This window comes from Enhydra lutris, unplaced genomic scaffold (assembly GCF_002288905.1).
Source record: "Enhydra lutris kenyoni isolate GAN:26980312 unplaced genomic scaffold, ASM228890v2 scaffoldscaffold59, whole genome shotgun sequence".
Lineage (NCBI taxonomy): Eukaryota > Metazoa > Chordata > Mammalia > Carnivora > Mustelidae > Enhydra > Enhydra lutris.
The window spans coordinates 11653620-11669465 of record NW_019154143.1 but is presented as its reverse complement, the minus strand read 5'-3'; the positions used below and the strand labels follow the sequence as shown (position 1 = coordinate 11669465).

Sequence of the window (15846 nt, the reverse complement as noted above, 5' to 3'; positions counted from 1 at the left end):
GAGGCCACTCCCAATGACGAAGAGGTGATGACAGCGACGATGACAAGGAGGACAACACCGATGACACAGACTCTGCTCCCCATGATGCCACTCTGACAAGGCTGCTCCCTAGAGGAGGCCACCGCTCTGGACGAGGTCGCTCACTGACGAGGCCACTCCCCAGTTGAGGCCGCTGCTAATGAGGTCGCTCCCTGGACAAGGGCTGCTCCCTGGACAAGGGCTGCTCTGGCGAGGCCGCTCCCCGGACAAGGGCTGCTCCGGTGAGGCCACTCCCTGGACAAGGCTGCTCCAGCGAGGCCGCTCTGGAGGAAGCCTCTTCCTTGACCATGCTGCTCCCGCAGGGCCGCTCACCGAGGAGGCCTCTTCCCAGACGAAGCCACTCCCCGGGATGACGCAGCTCTGGCGAGGCAGCGGCTCAGGGTTTGCGGCGAGGTTGCTGGCGTCTAGGCCCTTCCCCGCGGCGCTACTGCCAAGGGTCACGGTGTGTGGGCGGGGCCGCTGGTGTCTTGGTGGTGACAAGGCTGCTGGCATCTGGACCGCTGGCGTCTGGACTGCTGGCAACTTGTGGCCGCTGGCGGCTCGGGGCCACAGGTGTGGGGACCGCCGGCGGCTCAGGGCCGCAGGCGGCGGGGCCACTGGCGGCTCGGGGCCACTGGCGGCGGGGCCGCTGGTGGCTTGGGGCTGCTGGCAGCTTGGGGCCGCAGGCATCAGGACTGCAGGCGGCGGGGTCACAGGTGGTTCGGGGCTGCAGGACCGCTGGCGCTCGGGGCCGCAGGCGTCGGGACCGCTGGTGGCGCTTATAGCTCTTACAAGAGCTGTTACAGCCCCTATAGCTCTTACAAGAGCTTTTACACCCCTTCTGCTCCTGCCGACTCTTCTCCTACTGCTTCTTCTTCCTTCTTCTTCCTCTGACAGCTCTCCTTCTTCCCTGGACAGCCTCACAGACCAACCTTTATGGGGGTGGTTGAGCCCCGCCCCCCATACAGGCGGCCAATTGAATCCCAATTCACCCCAGTGGATATATGCTTGCCCCACCGATTGGACGTCTCCACCCAGCCTGCCCCACCCCTACATCCGGGGTCCACAAGCTAGTTCCTATGGGAGAGGCAGGCCCTTACAGTGAGGTATAAATGTTTACCTGTAAAGTTCATGTATGAGAAAAAGACAATTTTATATTCCAAGTGACTCCACCCATCTCACTTGTAAACTTAGGAGACCAAGCAGAGGTTTGAGGGATTGAGAAGTCAGAGAAGTTTTAAAAAAGCTCTTATTTTACAACTCCTTGATGAGGCAGACATATTTGTGTCAGTGAAATCTATTAACTTTGTTAAAGCAAGTTGAGGAGAGACCTCAATGTGTTCTCCCCAGTGTGCCCTTCATGGCTAAAGCAGCCATTAGACTGTGAGTGTCTTACATCTGGGTTATCATTGCATCCTAAGGCGCACTCTCCTGCCTCCATTTTCCACTTTTGGCTCTCCAGGTCACTCTCTTTTCCTCAGTGAGAGCCCATTTCCCAGTGTCCTGCTTCAACCATGTCCCCCCCACCCCGAGCAGTACTGAATCAAGATCCATTTGTCCGCCAGTCTTCAGTGCCCTGTGGTATGTCCATCTCAGCCGTACCATGTTTAGTTCCTGCTACCTTGTGCTCCTTGCTGCTGCTCTTCTTGGTTTCTTTCTATGAGGGAAATGTCCCTGACCCTTGATACAGCTCCAGGCGGTTACATGAGCACTAAAACCAGAATCACTTAAAAAAAAAAAAAAAAAAAAATCTGGACCAGAAGAAATGTAAGACCATTGTGATAGGAAAATCTGTACATGGATTTCTGCATCATTTGGCCAGCATGGTTATCTTGACTATATTAAATTTATCTCTGATCTCTTTTAGAGCCAAAACAAAAAGGATGACATAGTTATCTCTTTAACTTCTCATTATCAGAAAGGAGGTGGGATATAAAACACCTCTCCTAACAATTCATGTAAACAATTCTTATGTGGGTCTACTTCATGAGTAGAATGAACACAATTTTCATTTCTAAGATTCTGTGTGGCAGGTTTCATATGACTTTTATTTTTGGTCAGTTGCTGAAAGCCACAAGACAGTAAAATTCAATTTTTTTCAATTGGTAAGATAATAGAAGTTGAGTTTGTAGTCTTTTGGTGTTTTGATTTGATCTCATTGTAGAACTTAAGGAATTCAGATCCAGAGGTATTAAATGACTTACTGGTTGTCTCAGTAGGCTTCCTGACTTCCAGCACAAGTGTCTCACTCCATTGACTGGTTTTGCTAAGCATAACCACTGGAGGGTTGCTTTCAAAGATTTCTTCTGAGCTCTTGCTTGTTGAGGTCAAAATACTATGACTTGGTGATCTGGCCTACGGAATATGGGGCTCATACTGACAATTAGAAGCATAAATGCCACATTTGGGGTTTAAGGAGATCCGAATATCTTAGGTTAAACACCTGCTGAATGCTAGGATTATAAATATGAAATCCTTCTTAATAGCTGTTATATAGGGATTATTATAGCAATAGTCATTGTTATTATTATTTACAGACTAGGAAACCATATTTATAAGAAGGCATTACCTGCCTTGAGTCTCCATAGCTTACCTGCTTAGTTGCATACCATCACCTATGTTTTCTCCCTTTTCTAACAGAATTTCAGTTTTGTTTAGGTGTCCTTTCCTCCTCCAATTTATCATCTTGTTTTGTAGAGGGTGGGCTCTGGCTTAAACCCTTAAGGTTGTATCAACAAAGATCTAAAGTTGTGGTTCTCAACCTTGGCTTAGCATTGGAATCTTTTTAAAGGGAAATTTAAAAAACACTCTCACACACAAACACAAAACACAAAACAGTGATGCCTGGGGCCTACTCTTAGAAATTCTGATTTTCTTTTGGCAGTGGAGGGGGCAGGGTATAGGGAGGCCTGGGGTGCGGTCATGAGATTTTTGGTAGCTCCCAGGTGGTTCTAAAGCATAGCCAAGGTTGAAAACCGCTGGTCTCAACAGCTAATGGAAGTGCCCATTCTTGCCAGTAGCTGGTTTAGGCTTGAAATATGAATCCTTGTCCTTAGTGTACACTTACAGGAAAGTTAACCTCTCTTGAGACACACGAGGTTAGACATTGCCATGTCTAAATATGACACCAGAACAGATGCAGCTGTCTTACGACCTGAAGGGGAGCTAGCTTACCAGCTGAAGGTGACAGAAGGAAGCTGGGTCCTTGATAACAACTGACCCATGGAATTTCTCAGTCTTAGGAGATATCAACCTTCACATTTCGTGTTATACTACACGAGAAACACATTTTCTTTACTCTATAAGCCGTTTTGATTTGAGTTCCCTGTTACCTGTGGCCAGAGGCAAGCTGATGAATGTGAGTCAAGAATCAAACCTCCACTCATCTGTCCAAAGTTCACGTTTCTCCCCTGACCACCTTCTTCACTGAAGACAGTGTTCCTTCAGGCATGGAGCAGTAACTGGGAAGGAAGAGGTATATTTTAAGGAAAGGAGAAAATGTATATTTTGGGTCTGGAGGGATAAGATGCCCAACTCAATTCAAAGTGGGGTTGATTCCCATAAAATTTGTAACACTCTCCACATGATTTAAAAAGAAAGTAAGAAAAAAGGGCATATCTTTAGTTGCTATGTGTCATTCTGGGATATGTGTTTCTTTTCATAGTATCTCTGTATTTGGAATGTATTTTTCAGTTGATGGAATATCACATTTTACTCAGCAGGTTATTTTTTCTTACTGGTGCATAAAAAATGATGGATCTTACTGATAAGTTAGTGACATTTAGATTTGATTGAATGTAATTTTTAAATTGAATTTATGTACGTATATAGTCAAAAGTTTACTGTGAGATAAACTTATGAAATTTATTTTGGATTAATAAATTATGAAAACATAAGATTTTTTTATGAAAAAGAGTGGTTCCCTGTCTCTGAACTTCCCCTCCCCTCTTTGTGGTAGGCAGAATTCTAAGATGGCTCCCAAGATTCTTTGCTCCTGGTGTACACGACCTGTTTAACCACTACCCTCTGGTCATTACCGTGTGATGGATTTCACTCCCATGATTATCTTACATTATGTGTCAAAGATGAAGTGGTTTTACTTCTGAAATGATTGAAGTCTTAAATCAATTGGTTTGGAGTTTAATCAAAAGGGAGATATTCCCAGGTGAGCCTAAGCTATAATCATATGAACCCTTAAAAGTGACTGGGTCCTTTCTGAAGCTGAAGATTAGAAGGGAGCTTCTCCTCCTGGCCTCGAAGAAATAGGTTGCCATGTTGTGAGAGGGCCATGTGTCTAGAGCCGAGAACAACGTTTGAATGGTGCAGAAGAAGTGAGAACTCAGTCTTTATAAAACCCCAAGTTACTGAAATCTGCCAACCGGAATGAATGAATTTGGAACAGGTGTTCCGGGCTCATTTTGTACATTCCCACCCCAGCCTTCAAATCCACCGTTTCTCTAAGGAGCTCCGATTCCTTCTAATGGAGACTAGTATTTATAATCCAGGATGTAGGCGCTGGGTATGATTCTTGCTATGGCGTCTGGTTAGATGAAGACAGGCCCTGAGAACACAGATCGAAAGGTGACAGTCTGGTGGGGAATGGGGCTTCTGAGGAGCCCAGAATCTGGCCTACCCACTCCGGGGACCACTAGGGCTAGGGCTCTGGTTTTTGCAGTGTCTGTAGTTGTGGGGCTGTTGGTCTTCAAGGCGACTGTGGGGCTGGGGAGAGGAGAACGACATTAGGGCAAGACACTGCCACAAGGCATTTTACCAAGATTGAGCTGTTTTTCTTGAGTAAATTCTCTCTCTCATAAGCCTTTAATTTCCAGAATTCTGAAAAAATTGGTTTTGACTGTTTTTGCCATTTCTCTCATGCCTTTTATGGAGCGGTGGATTTTCAGAGATCCTTAGTCTGCCATTCCGGAAGTAGAAACTGTGGTTCACTTTTAAGTATTGTTTGACATCATAATACCTTCTGTCCCCCCACCCGCTCCTGTCTGCACTTTAGAGATACTTATTTGTGACTGGTATGAAGACTGAATGTATGCCAGCTTCTAGTCCTTTTATTTCAGAATTCCCCCTTTCTGCCTCGCCGTCCAGGGACTCCTCTTTCTGGCAGGATGCTCCTTGTTCCTGAGTATCTGGGACCTTCTCTCCTGTTCCAGATTTGTAACTACCTTTTTTAAGAGTTCCACAGAAGTGGTCTTATTTACCGATTCACATAAGCCTTAGATAAATAACAAGTTTTCTATCCCAGCTGTGTCCTATGCAAAAATACTTCAAATTTATTTGCCTGCATGTGTTGCTTGGCAGTATATTCGTTACATAATAATATAAACTCGACTTTAATCTTGGACTTCCTGAGCAAATCTGTGCTTCGGCCCCGTATCTGCTGACACACCAGCTCTTTTCAGCTTTCTGTAGGCCCACGGACTGCAAGCCAATTTAAACTTCCTCGCGTAGCTGAACTCTGTTAGGTGAACCCGGAATCAACAGAAATGCTCCTTATTTCAGCCAAACGTGCATAAAACAGTCATTTCAGTCCATGAAGAGGGAAACCTGGTCCCCGTGAATTCCTGATTGTCTCACAGGCTGAATGCTTGTCCTTGTGCAGCCGTGAAGGGTTCTATGTTCTCCCCAAGCTGGGGAGATGATGTGCGCAGCCCCTCTGGAAACAGAAACCTGCCCAGCCTCCCTTGGCCCCTGCCACTCCTGCCTGCCAAGCTGCAAGGCTATGTTCTTTGAGATGCTCTCCAGCTAAATCTGGACCAGGAAAGAGAAGAGAGTCACCCTGATTTTTTAAATGGGATGTGCAGCGACCCCTGCCCCAATCTGGGGGCCGAAAGGCAAGACAGAGAGAAGAGGGTGCCCTGTAACAAGTCGGGGGACGCTGCTGGTACCAATGGCCACTATTTTGTTAAAGCTCAGCAGGACACCAGAGCTGTGCCCAGCGTGGTGTGGGAGCTGTGTAAAGGATTGTGACACAGGCCTCCTGGGCCCACCCTCCGAACAGCAGGCCTCCTTTCTTCAGCCCCCAGGTCCAATTCCAGGATTGGAAAATAGGGGCTTAGGACCTCAGTCATGCCTGCGGGTGTCACTCTCCTTGCTGACAAGGAGAGGCCTGGCCCACATCTCTGTGGTTAGGGGACAGCTTTAGTGAACGCCGGGCACAGCGCCCTTCATCCTCAATTCTCTTCTGGCCTCAGCATCCTTGCACTCCTTGTCCCTGATATTCTAGAAGCAACACAAGGGCATCCAATATGTCAGTCTTGTTCAAGGCTGTGATTGCAAGGATCAGGCACATAGAAGTCCCTCACTCAGTATTCATTAAATCATTATCAAAATTTCTTTTTTTTTTTTCTTTTTAAGAGAGAGCATGCAAGCAGGGGCTGAAAAGTCTGGAGCACATGTAAGGGAGGCTGCGCTAAGCTATGAGGTTCACTTGGTTAGGTGTAGTAGACGCATGTTCAACTCAGGAAATTTCCAACCTACAATGGGTTGGAATATAGGGCCGTGAGCCCATCATAATTTAGGGAAGATCTGTATGTGACATTCACATGCACACATGAGGGGCCTTGGAGGCTTTGCAGCTCCTCCTGGGCCACCCAGCCTCCCTTCTTATTTCCAGACTCAGGACTCTTAACTTGCGCCGTCCCCAAATCCCTGCTACACCCATCCGAGCTCTGCACGCCGGGGATCCCGGGGCCCTGGTAGAGAGCACTGGTTGCTCGAGTTGGGAGTTGATGCCCATCAGAGACCACCCGGGACCCACTTAGAGTCAACAACGACATGCTTACTATTCGCTGTAGTGCGGGAGAGGTTGCAGTTCAGGGGGCTGGAGGCCATCTCAACAGAAGGGAGTTAGAAAGATAATTCGAGTTCTTGAGACTAGAGTGATGGGATGGTCTTGGCAGGCATGGGTCAGATTTTGTCAACTAGAGAGCTGCTGGCAGGGTCAGTGGTCTTGTCTGTGAGTGAACAAGTGTGAGGAGTCTACACCGGGACACTCTGTGACGTGCATGCCCTGAAGGGAGGCGGGTTGTGGGGTGTGTGAGGCCTAGAGCTTTGCATTTCATCATGTTGAGGTTTCTGTTTCAGTTCCCTGGTTCTGCTCCACAGCCTGGCTGACAGCAGAGCAGTTTTTCACTCTTTATCAAGGGGAGAGTGTGGCAAATCCTATGAGGGGGCACACTAGGCAGGGACCTGCCTATCTGACCACCGCATCCCCCGCCAGCTCTGAGAGGGGCAGCTGCATACAGCGGTGCCTGTGGAGACTGCCTGGGAGATGGCTCGGCTTCTGGGAGGGCCCTGCCTGGCCTCGGAGGAGTTTCCGTGGCATTCCCATCCGTGTTTTGCCTCACTTTTGAGCTAAATTATAAACTGTATCTTCTGTTTGTATAAGAGGAAACGGGGGGCACCTGGGTAGCTCAGTTGGTTAAGCATCCGACTCTTGATTTTGGCTCAGACCATGATCTCAAGGTACTGGGATCGAGCCCCACTTTGGACTCCGTGCTCAGCGGGGCATCTGCTTGAGATTCTCTCTCTCCCTCTGCCCCGCCCCTGTGCGCGCTCTCTCTCTGAATAAATAAATAAAATATTTTAAAAAAGAAAAAGAGGAAAAGGAAATGGAGGCCATGTGTTTCGGGTCTTAGGGCACAAGTTGACTGTAATCAAGTCCCCCCACCCCACCCCCACCTTGCTCTCTAATGTCACTTCATGTTCATGAAAGCAGAGACTCTCACGGAAGTGCTCGTTCACGGGCAAGCCACAGAGGGGGCTCCCATGGCTGTGCTGTGGGAGTAAGAGCCACACCTCTTCTACTGTGGGAATCCTGCTGGAGAGGGGAGAAGGGAGGGAGAGGAGGGGCAGATCCTAAAGGGAGAATGGCTTTGATTTTGTTTCCAGCCTCTAGGCTAATCCAGGGTTAGGATTAAGAGTCCAAATTCCTTCCTTATCCCTGGAGTCAATGACTCTCTTTATGAAATATGCTGATTGAGCCCTTTGTTTCGGCTGGTCCAGCGGAAAGAAGTAGAATTATATCATTACTAGTTACAATATGAGCCAATTTCTCTTTCCATAAAAGAAAAAAAGGGTACAATGTTTGAAAATCAGCCTCTGCCATGTCCCTGATGTGACTTTGTACTCCTTGCAAATGGCCTTCTTCTGGGACTTTAGCAACAGTTGTTACTTTTTCGAAGATAAAAATCTTTATCTAAAGTGTATCTTTATCACTTTATCACTACGTCATCTTTATCACTCTGCAGTGAGCCAAGATTATTGACAAAGACAAGGATGGTGATGCAGCTTATAAAGAGCCATAGATTTTCACATTTATGAGATAAATTTCACATGTACGAGATGCCATCACGACAGTCCACCTTTCCATCCCTGCAGAGTGAGCGTGGTAAAAGCTGAAACAGCGGCTGGTGGCAGATGACCCATTCTGGTCTGGCTTCTTCATGACTGACCTTGAGGCACACACTCGGATTCCCAGGAAACCCACCAAGTTTCCTATGACTCTGCAGTGATATTTCGTCCTTGGCTTATTTTCCTTTTTGTTTGCTAGTGTTGGAGATGCTACATTTTAAAAAACATGACTTTTGAACGTTATCCAAAAACTTAGCTAACTTTCCATCTCTCATGAGTCAGGGATCCACTTGGGCCGGTGCCTCATCTCTTTCTGGTGCCTCTTGACGGCTAGGAGCTCAGGACAGGCAAGGGAACTAATTGTGGAATAACCCTACATTCAGGCCTCTCTGTCCTTCCAAAGGAGGGTCTGGTGGGTGTGCAGATGTGAGAAATAGGGACACCACTGGGGCCGTCTCTGATTCAGGAGTAGGAACTCCTATACACTGTTGCAGATAGAAAGTAGCATCATCCTCATGGAGGAAAAAATGGACCTCTGTGATACAAAGGCAAAACGACAAATGTATATTGCCACAATACTTTTAATAGCAAAGGATTGGAAACAACCCCAATGTCAGTCAGGGGTGACTGGTTGAATAAACAATGGTATGTATGACTTCAAAATGGAGCATTTAATAGAACATTCTATCTGGTTCTATGGAAGGATATTCAATATATTGTTACAGGAAAAAAAGCAAGACCAAGGAAAGTATGAAATAGTGTGCTATCATTTATCGTGTGTGTGTGTATCTTTTTTTTATTTAATGGAAGGGTGAAATGGAAAAAAAATTATCTAAGGCAGAAGGAGGAATAGGTAGAGGGGACTGGGTCAGAATACAGATTTCTCTGAATGTTGCTCATTTCGTGGATATGACTTTGGAGCCATGTAAATAGTTTACATAATTACAAAAAAATTAAAATGAAAAGAGCAAGGTCTAAAAATTGAAGCAAAATAAAGTGAATAACCATAACCCTGATTCACGTTTGGAACATAACCACTATTTCAAGTTATTTTAAAATGGTAATCTGACTGAACATCTCTAATGGCAAAAACCCTAAGGACAAAAAGAACTGCAAAAGAAAATCTTAACTGTTCTCAGTAATTATTTTTTATCACAGTTTGGGCATCGTTACTCTGATGGTTTAAAACAATATGTAATTATTTTGGTGATTTTTGAGAAAGAGGTTTTTTGAACTAGTGAAAAAAGAGCAGATGTAAAATCAATAAGGTTACATTAAAAATCCTGTGGTCCTGAGTCGAATTGGAAGTACCTTTATAAACTCATGTAGTTAAAAAAACAAACAAAACTCATAGTGCATTATTTACTAGTTCTGTCCACTAACACCAAGAAACAGTGACCAAACCACTACCAATGAGCACTCCTAGCACCCAGATTTTCCCCACTAAGAGGAACCAGGGATCCCTGGGAATCACTGGACGACTTCAGGGCTGGGTCATAAAACACCCAAGATGAGCTTGAAACATCCTGTCATACAAGAGAACTACAAAATGTCAAAGACCAACTAGGGTCACGTCAAAAGGAATCAGCCAATTAACATGATTCCCAAGAGCCAAAGATGGGATAATTTGAGTAACCGTAAAAGAAAACAACTGCAGTGGATTAAAACACACATGAAATATGTTTAAATCAAGAGTGTATGATGTACTCAAAGAAAAGAAAACAACTCTTGCTGGACAGTTTGGAAAGATGCCAGAAAACCATCTTGGAAACTGAGGAAGGGGAAAAAGTCAAGAATTTTTGCTGCCTTCCTCTACAAATCAAACTTCAGGGTGACCAAATGAATAATTGATAGAAGTAAGTTTCTCTTTATAAAGTATGCCAGCTAACAAAGAAGAGACATCAGCACTAGAATAGTGTTTGCAACCCCTAAAGAGGTTATGGGTCTATGATAATCACGAATGGCTGCTACCACCAGAAAAGAGAGGCAACTAGAGATTATGTGGCTCCCCCCAGAAGTACCTGTCACCACCAATAAAGTAGTCTTGTACAAATAAACACAACTGGACTCTGACTAAATCTCTCGATAAACTACCGATGTGTAAGAAATGGGACAGAGGAACATGTTAAAAGACACTGCAGAGATGCACCCAGCAAGACCCAGGCTGTGAGAAATTCTCCAGGATACACCATCCAGTACTGATCTCTAACAGGCCTCTGGGTGATCCCAGTATGTGCTAACCGGTGAGAGTCGATGCTACATTTAAAGGAGACTCCAGAGGCATGACCACAAATTACAGAGCATGGACCTAACTCAAACAAACAAAAATTCCTGAGCTACTCAGAAGTTTGAACAATGACTGAGTCATTGAATGTATTAAGGAATTATTGCCAATTTTTAAAAAAAGATTTTATTTATTTGAGAGAGAGAATGAGAGAGAGAGCATGAGAAGGGGGAGGGTCAGAGAGAGAAGCAGATTCCCCATGGAGTTGGGATCCTGATAGGGGACTCGATCCCTGGACTCTGGGATCATGACCTGAGCTGAAGGCAGCCGCTCAACCAACTGAGCCACCCAGGCGCCCCAAATTATTGCTAATTTTTTTAAGCGTGATTGGTATGGAGGTGAAGCTTTTTCAGAAGTCCTTGTGGTTTAGAGATACACGTAGAAATGTCTAAGTGTTGAGATGATATGATGTCCAGAATCTGCTTCAGAATCATCACGGGCTGGGGTGAGAGAAGAGGTGGGAGAAGGTTGGCTGTGTGTTAGTTGTTGAAGCTGGTGGTTTGGACGTGGGAGTCACCATACTATGCTCTCTACTTCTGTACATGTTTGTAACTATGCCTGATTAACAAGTTTTACAAGCCCCCTGCCAATGATAGGAAGCTCTCTTCTTACCTGGAAAGGGGTACAACTCCTGGCTACTCTTTGTTAACTCCTTCCTCCTCTGGCATAGAGCACACCGCAGCTAGGAAAGGACTCGGGAGAAGTTGGTTTCCCCAGGGGAAAGTGAGTGGCGGAGAGAGAGCAGACATAGGGTACTGCCCATGGAGGAAGGGCCCAGGCATCATCCACAAGAGGGCGTCCCACGCCACCAGGCATTGATATTTTGGTGCTGCAGGGACTGGGCTGGATGTCGGATTTCATCAACAGGAAGCAGTTTTGATGAAAGCAGGTCTTGGTGATGTAAACCACTGGTTTAGGCTGGGCCTGCCTGGCATCCCAGTTATCGTCAGACACCAGTCTAGGCGGGGCATGTGCTCTGTAGCTCCCCAAGTCACTCCTTGCCTGCTGGGAGGTGAGAGGCTTGCCCTTTGGAACCAGTCCTGCTCCCGGCAGGAAGAATGTACCACTATAACACTGTACTTTCAGGGTCACGGCCATGGCCTTGGACTGCCCTCCCTGACGTTCTGCACAGGGGACCGGATGGCACGCGGGCTTCTAACCTGAGTCACAGCACCACTTGAAAATGCAAGGCTGTGGCTAATAGTTTGAAGATAATCTTGTAACAACCCATTAAGGCAGATTTGCGACCCTCATTCTGTTGTTGGGAGAGACTGCAACCGAGCTACAGGAGAAGAAACATGTCAAAAGCAGCTCTTGACTGTGTCTCACTCTTTGAAAAAAAATAAGACAAGGATAGGGGATAGGTTTTTCCTGGAAACTGTCTTGGTATATGGCTTGATCACTAAACGGATGACATACTTCCTCTGGCTCCATCTCATACCAAGACAAATATAGGAAATTTTAAAATAAAATGTCTGATGAAACGTCACCTAGATTAGCATGTATTTGGATACTGAAATCTCCTCCCAGTTTATCTGGCTCTTAAGCTTTAACGTGAACAGTCTCCTCCACCCACCCCACCCCACCCCTGTCCCAGCCAGTGCTTGCCTTCCTCAGTCAGCTGGAAGGCACTGCCCCTTGGCTCCTACATCAGGAGTAGGAGGCCCTGCAATCAATGTAAATTCAAGCCTTTTCTTAAGCTCATCACAGCCATGTGTGGCTTTACCAATCTCCCATTTGGCCCAGCCAAGTTTCTATTGTTGGCTCATTCCCAAGGTTGCCTCCCTGGTTTCTTTTTCGTGCATTTATCTCAGTGGGTCCCACCTAGATCAGAAGAGAGCCAGGTATCCCTTCCTAGAAGGTCCTGAGCTAACTCATGTGCTGGGACAGGCCAGGTGGGCATGGAGGAGCAATAGACTTTATTTCCTCAGTTGTGAGACCAGGTCACGTTCTGAGATACGATTTCTCAAAGGGGAATTCATTCCAGCAGAATTTAGGCTTTAATGTTGTTTCCTTGGTCTAGAAGAAACAGGGTGGGGATTCCAGGCCCTGCCATGGCTTTCTGATGAGAAGGCTGGCTGGCGTGTCGCAGAAGGAATGCAGACGAGCACTGTGCTGGGCTGTGGCAGAAGACCCACTCCCCATGCCGCACGAGCGGGGCAGGACTGGTCCTCAGCACACCAGAACCGCTTCGTTACGTGGTGTGACTCTAACCATACAGAGGACTGACAGGCCTCTCAGACACATACCGTAACACAGACATAGTCCCTCCCCCGCCGGTTCAAACTCCCAATGCCATTCAGCCAGCATTTTGAAAAACTGCCCACTTCTCTGTAAAGACTTGAGAAAGTTAGTGCATAATCTACGAGAAGAGCTTAAAGCAGAAAAACAAAAAAACAAAAAAACCATCATGGCAGCAGCGTGGGTCCCGTAGCTGCCCTTCTCTGCCGCTCCCCAGAAGAGTGTGTGGCACTGCCCGAGAAGCCGGGGGACACAGGCAGGGAGGCGGGTGGGCAAGAACAAGGCAGGACAGGGAGAGACAGATGTCGCAGTCGGGGCCCACAGCAGGGTCTCTGAGGAAGCAAAAGGAGCCCAGGTCTCTGCACCACAGTGACCACCTTCCCCACCCCAGCTGCCTTAGAAGTCATAAGGGGACACAAAGATGGTGACCTTGGACACGTGGTTGGCTTGGAAGGAGCGGTCCAGGTATTCCGACATGTCAACATCCACCTCTAGCGTCTGAGGCCCCTCCAGGGTCTGGACCAGGATCAGCTCCCCCGTCTGCCGGTCTGAGCGCTGCATCACGAAGTGGCCCCGGCTGTTCCCGCCCACGATCCCAAAGCGCAGGCTGTTGGGTCCAGGTCGGCCGGGGGCCGAGGCCGTGGCCATGCGGAAGAGTGTGATGGGCGTCTTCAGGTTGGAGGGCAGAGAGAGGTAATGGAAGGAGATGGTCTTGGGCAAGTGGCGGCAGGGTCGGCTGTCCATGGGGCAGGGGTTTCGCTCACACTGGCTGGAACGGAGAGGCCAAAAGGGAGGGAGTCAGCCTTGGGGAGACTCGGGAGGGGCTGCTCTGACCTGGCTTGTCTGCCCCACTGCCTTCCTGCCGAGGCCTCCAGGATGACCTTTCCAGCCACGTCCCTCAGCACAGAGGCTCAGAGGGTAGGGGGTGGCAGGTGTGGCCCGGCAAGAGATGCTCCCCTGACCCACCTCTATACGTACACATGTACACGTGTATTTATACATGCTGTTACTGGAGTTTTTACAGATAAGTAAAGCTGGGAAGATAAAGCAGGTGCCCCTTCTGCCCGTGCCAAGACCTCTGTCCGTAATGGCAGCACCCCAGCAGGTAGCGGCCAACACCTTGGAATGCAGTGCTCAGTGCGAGGTGAACTTTGCAAACACCCATCGATGGTTCTTAAAGAGGAAACCCTGTCTTTCCTAACCATTTGGAATCAGGATCTTGCGGAAGTGCTTCTGGTATTTCTCTACCTTATCCAACACACAGATACAATTTAGCATATTTCGTGACTCATATAATCACTGTTATGTAGGTCGAGTATCGCATCTGGCCGATAATCATGGATGTCCCCAGAGGCTATGACGTGGAGTCCCTTCACTGAGTGACTTCGGCCACTGACTTTCTTGATGCTTCTACTCTGCCATAGCTCAAAAAGCAATTCAGGTATCTGAGCTTGGGAAGTTAACTCATCCTAAAGACAATGCTAAGGCTCTTGTGATCGCTTTTTCAGAAGAAAATGCATGTACTTTGTGATAGTTATCATTACTCTCCTGAAAGGCCTGTCTCCCACCTTTTGAAAACAACCACCACAAACCATCAGGTGCTGAGGTTACCAGAAATCAAACCTAAACCCGTGGAAAAGTCGATCAATATAATACAAAGTATACAGGGCGTGCGGTGTGGCTGGAACCGACCAGTTAGTGGGCACGAGAGCCTGAGAAGATGATCCTCTCCCAAACCTGTAATATGTACCTGCCTCCCGGTCATGTCACCACAGTGCTCTTGCGGCCAATGTCGCCCCACCCCCACAGCGCTGCACCTGCGTGGCTGTAATCCTATCATCCTCCGAGTCAGCAGGGGAACACCTGGAACAGGAACTCCTAGCAGGGCAGACTGGGTTTCCACCGCACAGAGCAGCAGTGCATTAAATGCAACCATCAAAGGGAAATGGAAGCTCGGAGAAGCCAGACTCCAGTTCCCTGCCTTCCATCTTTCCTTGGATCTGACTGTATCTTCTCCTAAGAACCTCCAAATCTGCCCCAGCCCCCCGGGAGGCCGGGGTGAGGGACGTCAGCACCCAGCCGTGAGCAGCCCCAGCTCTACTCACAACGGAGAGGTCTTCACGTAGCTCACGTTGCCACTGCCTTCCGGGCACTCTGGGCTGACGCACTGGAAGCCTCCACCGGTGTTGATGCACATGGTCCCCCGGGGACACACGAGCTGTGGGCTCATACACTCATCGACATCTGAAATAAGGGACAGCCGGGAAGAATGAAGATCCCCTGACGTCCCTTTCTGTCACAGGACCACATGAAAAATCCAGACAGGCGCTGGAGTGTGGTGGGCTTTCTCAATACCCAGTACTTATTTTTCAAACGGGAAACCCCGTCATCGTTCACTATTTGAAATCCAGACCTTGTGGAAGGGCTGCAAAACCATGCTGGGGAGCTCCCCTCCCCAGGATCCTGTGCTTCCACGGGGTAGACAGGTGACAGAGAAGCACAGGAGAGTGACCAGTCCCAGGTCACAAAGCTTCTCTCCGAGCTGCCTCCTTCTCAGCCTCAGGGCTCTGGAGTCTTCCCTCAATGTCTATTTTCAGGCCCTTTAAGAGTCAAGTCTTCTGGAAAGCCTTTCTCCTCAGCCTTACCCCACCCTAATGCAGATGTCCTCACTCTCCTTTGAATGAAGTCTGCTGCCACCTTCGCCCCAGCTGAAGGCTGTTTCTTCCCAATCTGCAGAGTTCTACCCGGGCCTTCTTGAATACTTATAGGATGGAGGGAGGGAGGGATGGGTGGCTGGATAGAGGGATGGATGGATGGAGGGATGGAAGTGGGGAGGAAGGGATGGATGGTTGGGAAGATGAATGGATGGACGGAGGGATCGAGGGAGGGCTGTATGGACAGATGGAGGTGTCCTCTCTGGTCTCAGGTTACCCACT

General features: G+C 47.8%; 1 protein-coding gene across 1 annotated transcript in view; it reads right to left on the bottom strand.

The window, feature by feature from the left end:
* Nucleotides 1–13306: 13306 nt before the first annotated feature.
* The window catches only part of LOC111158391 (fibulin 7), a 30698-nt gene continuing 28158 nt past the window's right edge, over nucleotides 13307–15846 (bottom strand). Inside the window, 2 exon segments of the mRNA XM_022520393.1 lie at nucleotides 13307–13679; nucleotides 15016–15154. Of these exon segments, the coding sequence (XP_022376101.1) occupies nucleotides 13307–13679; nucleotides 15016–15154 (512 nt within the window).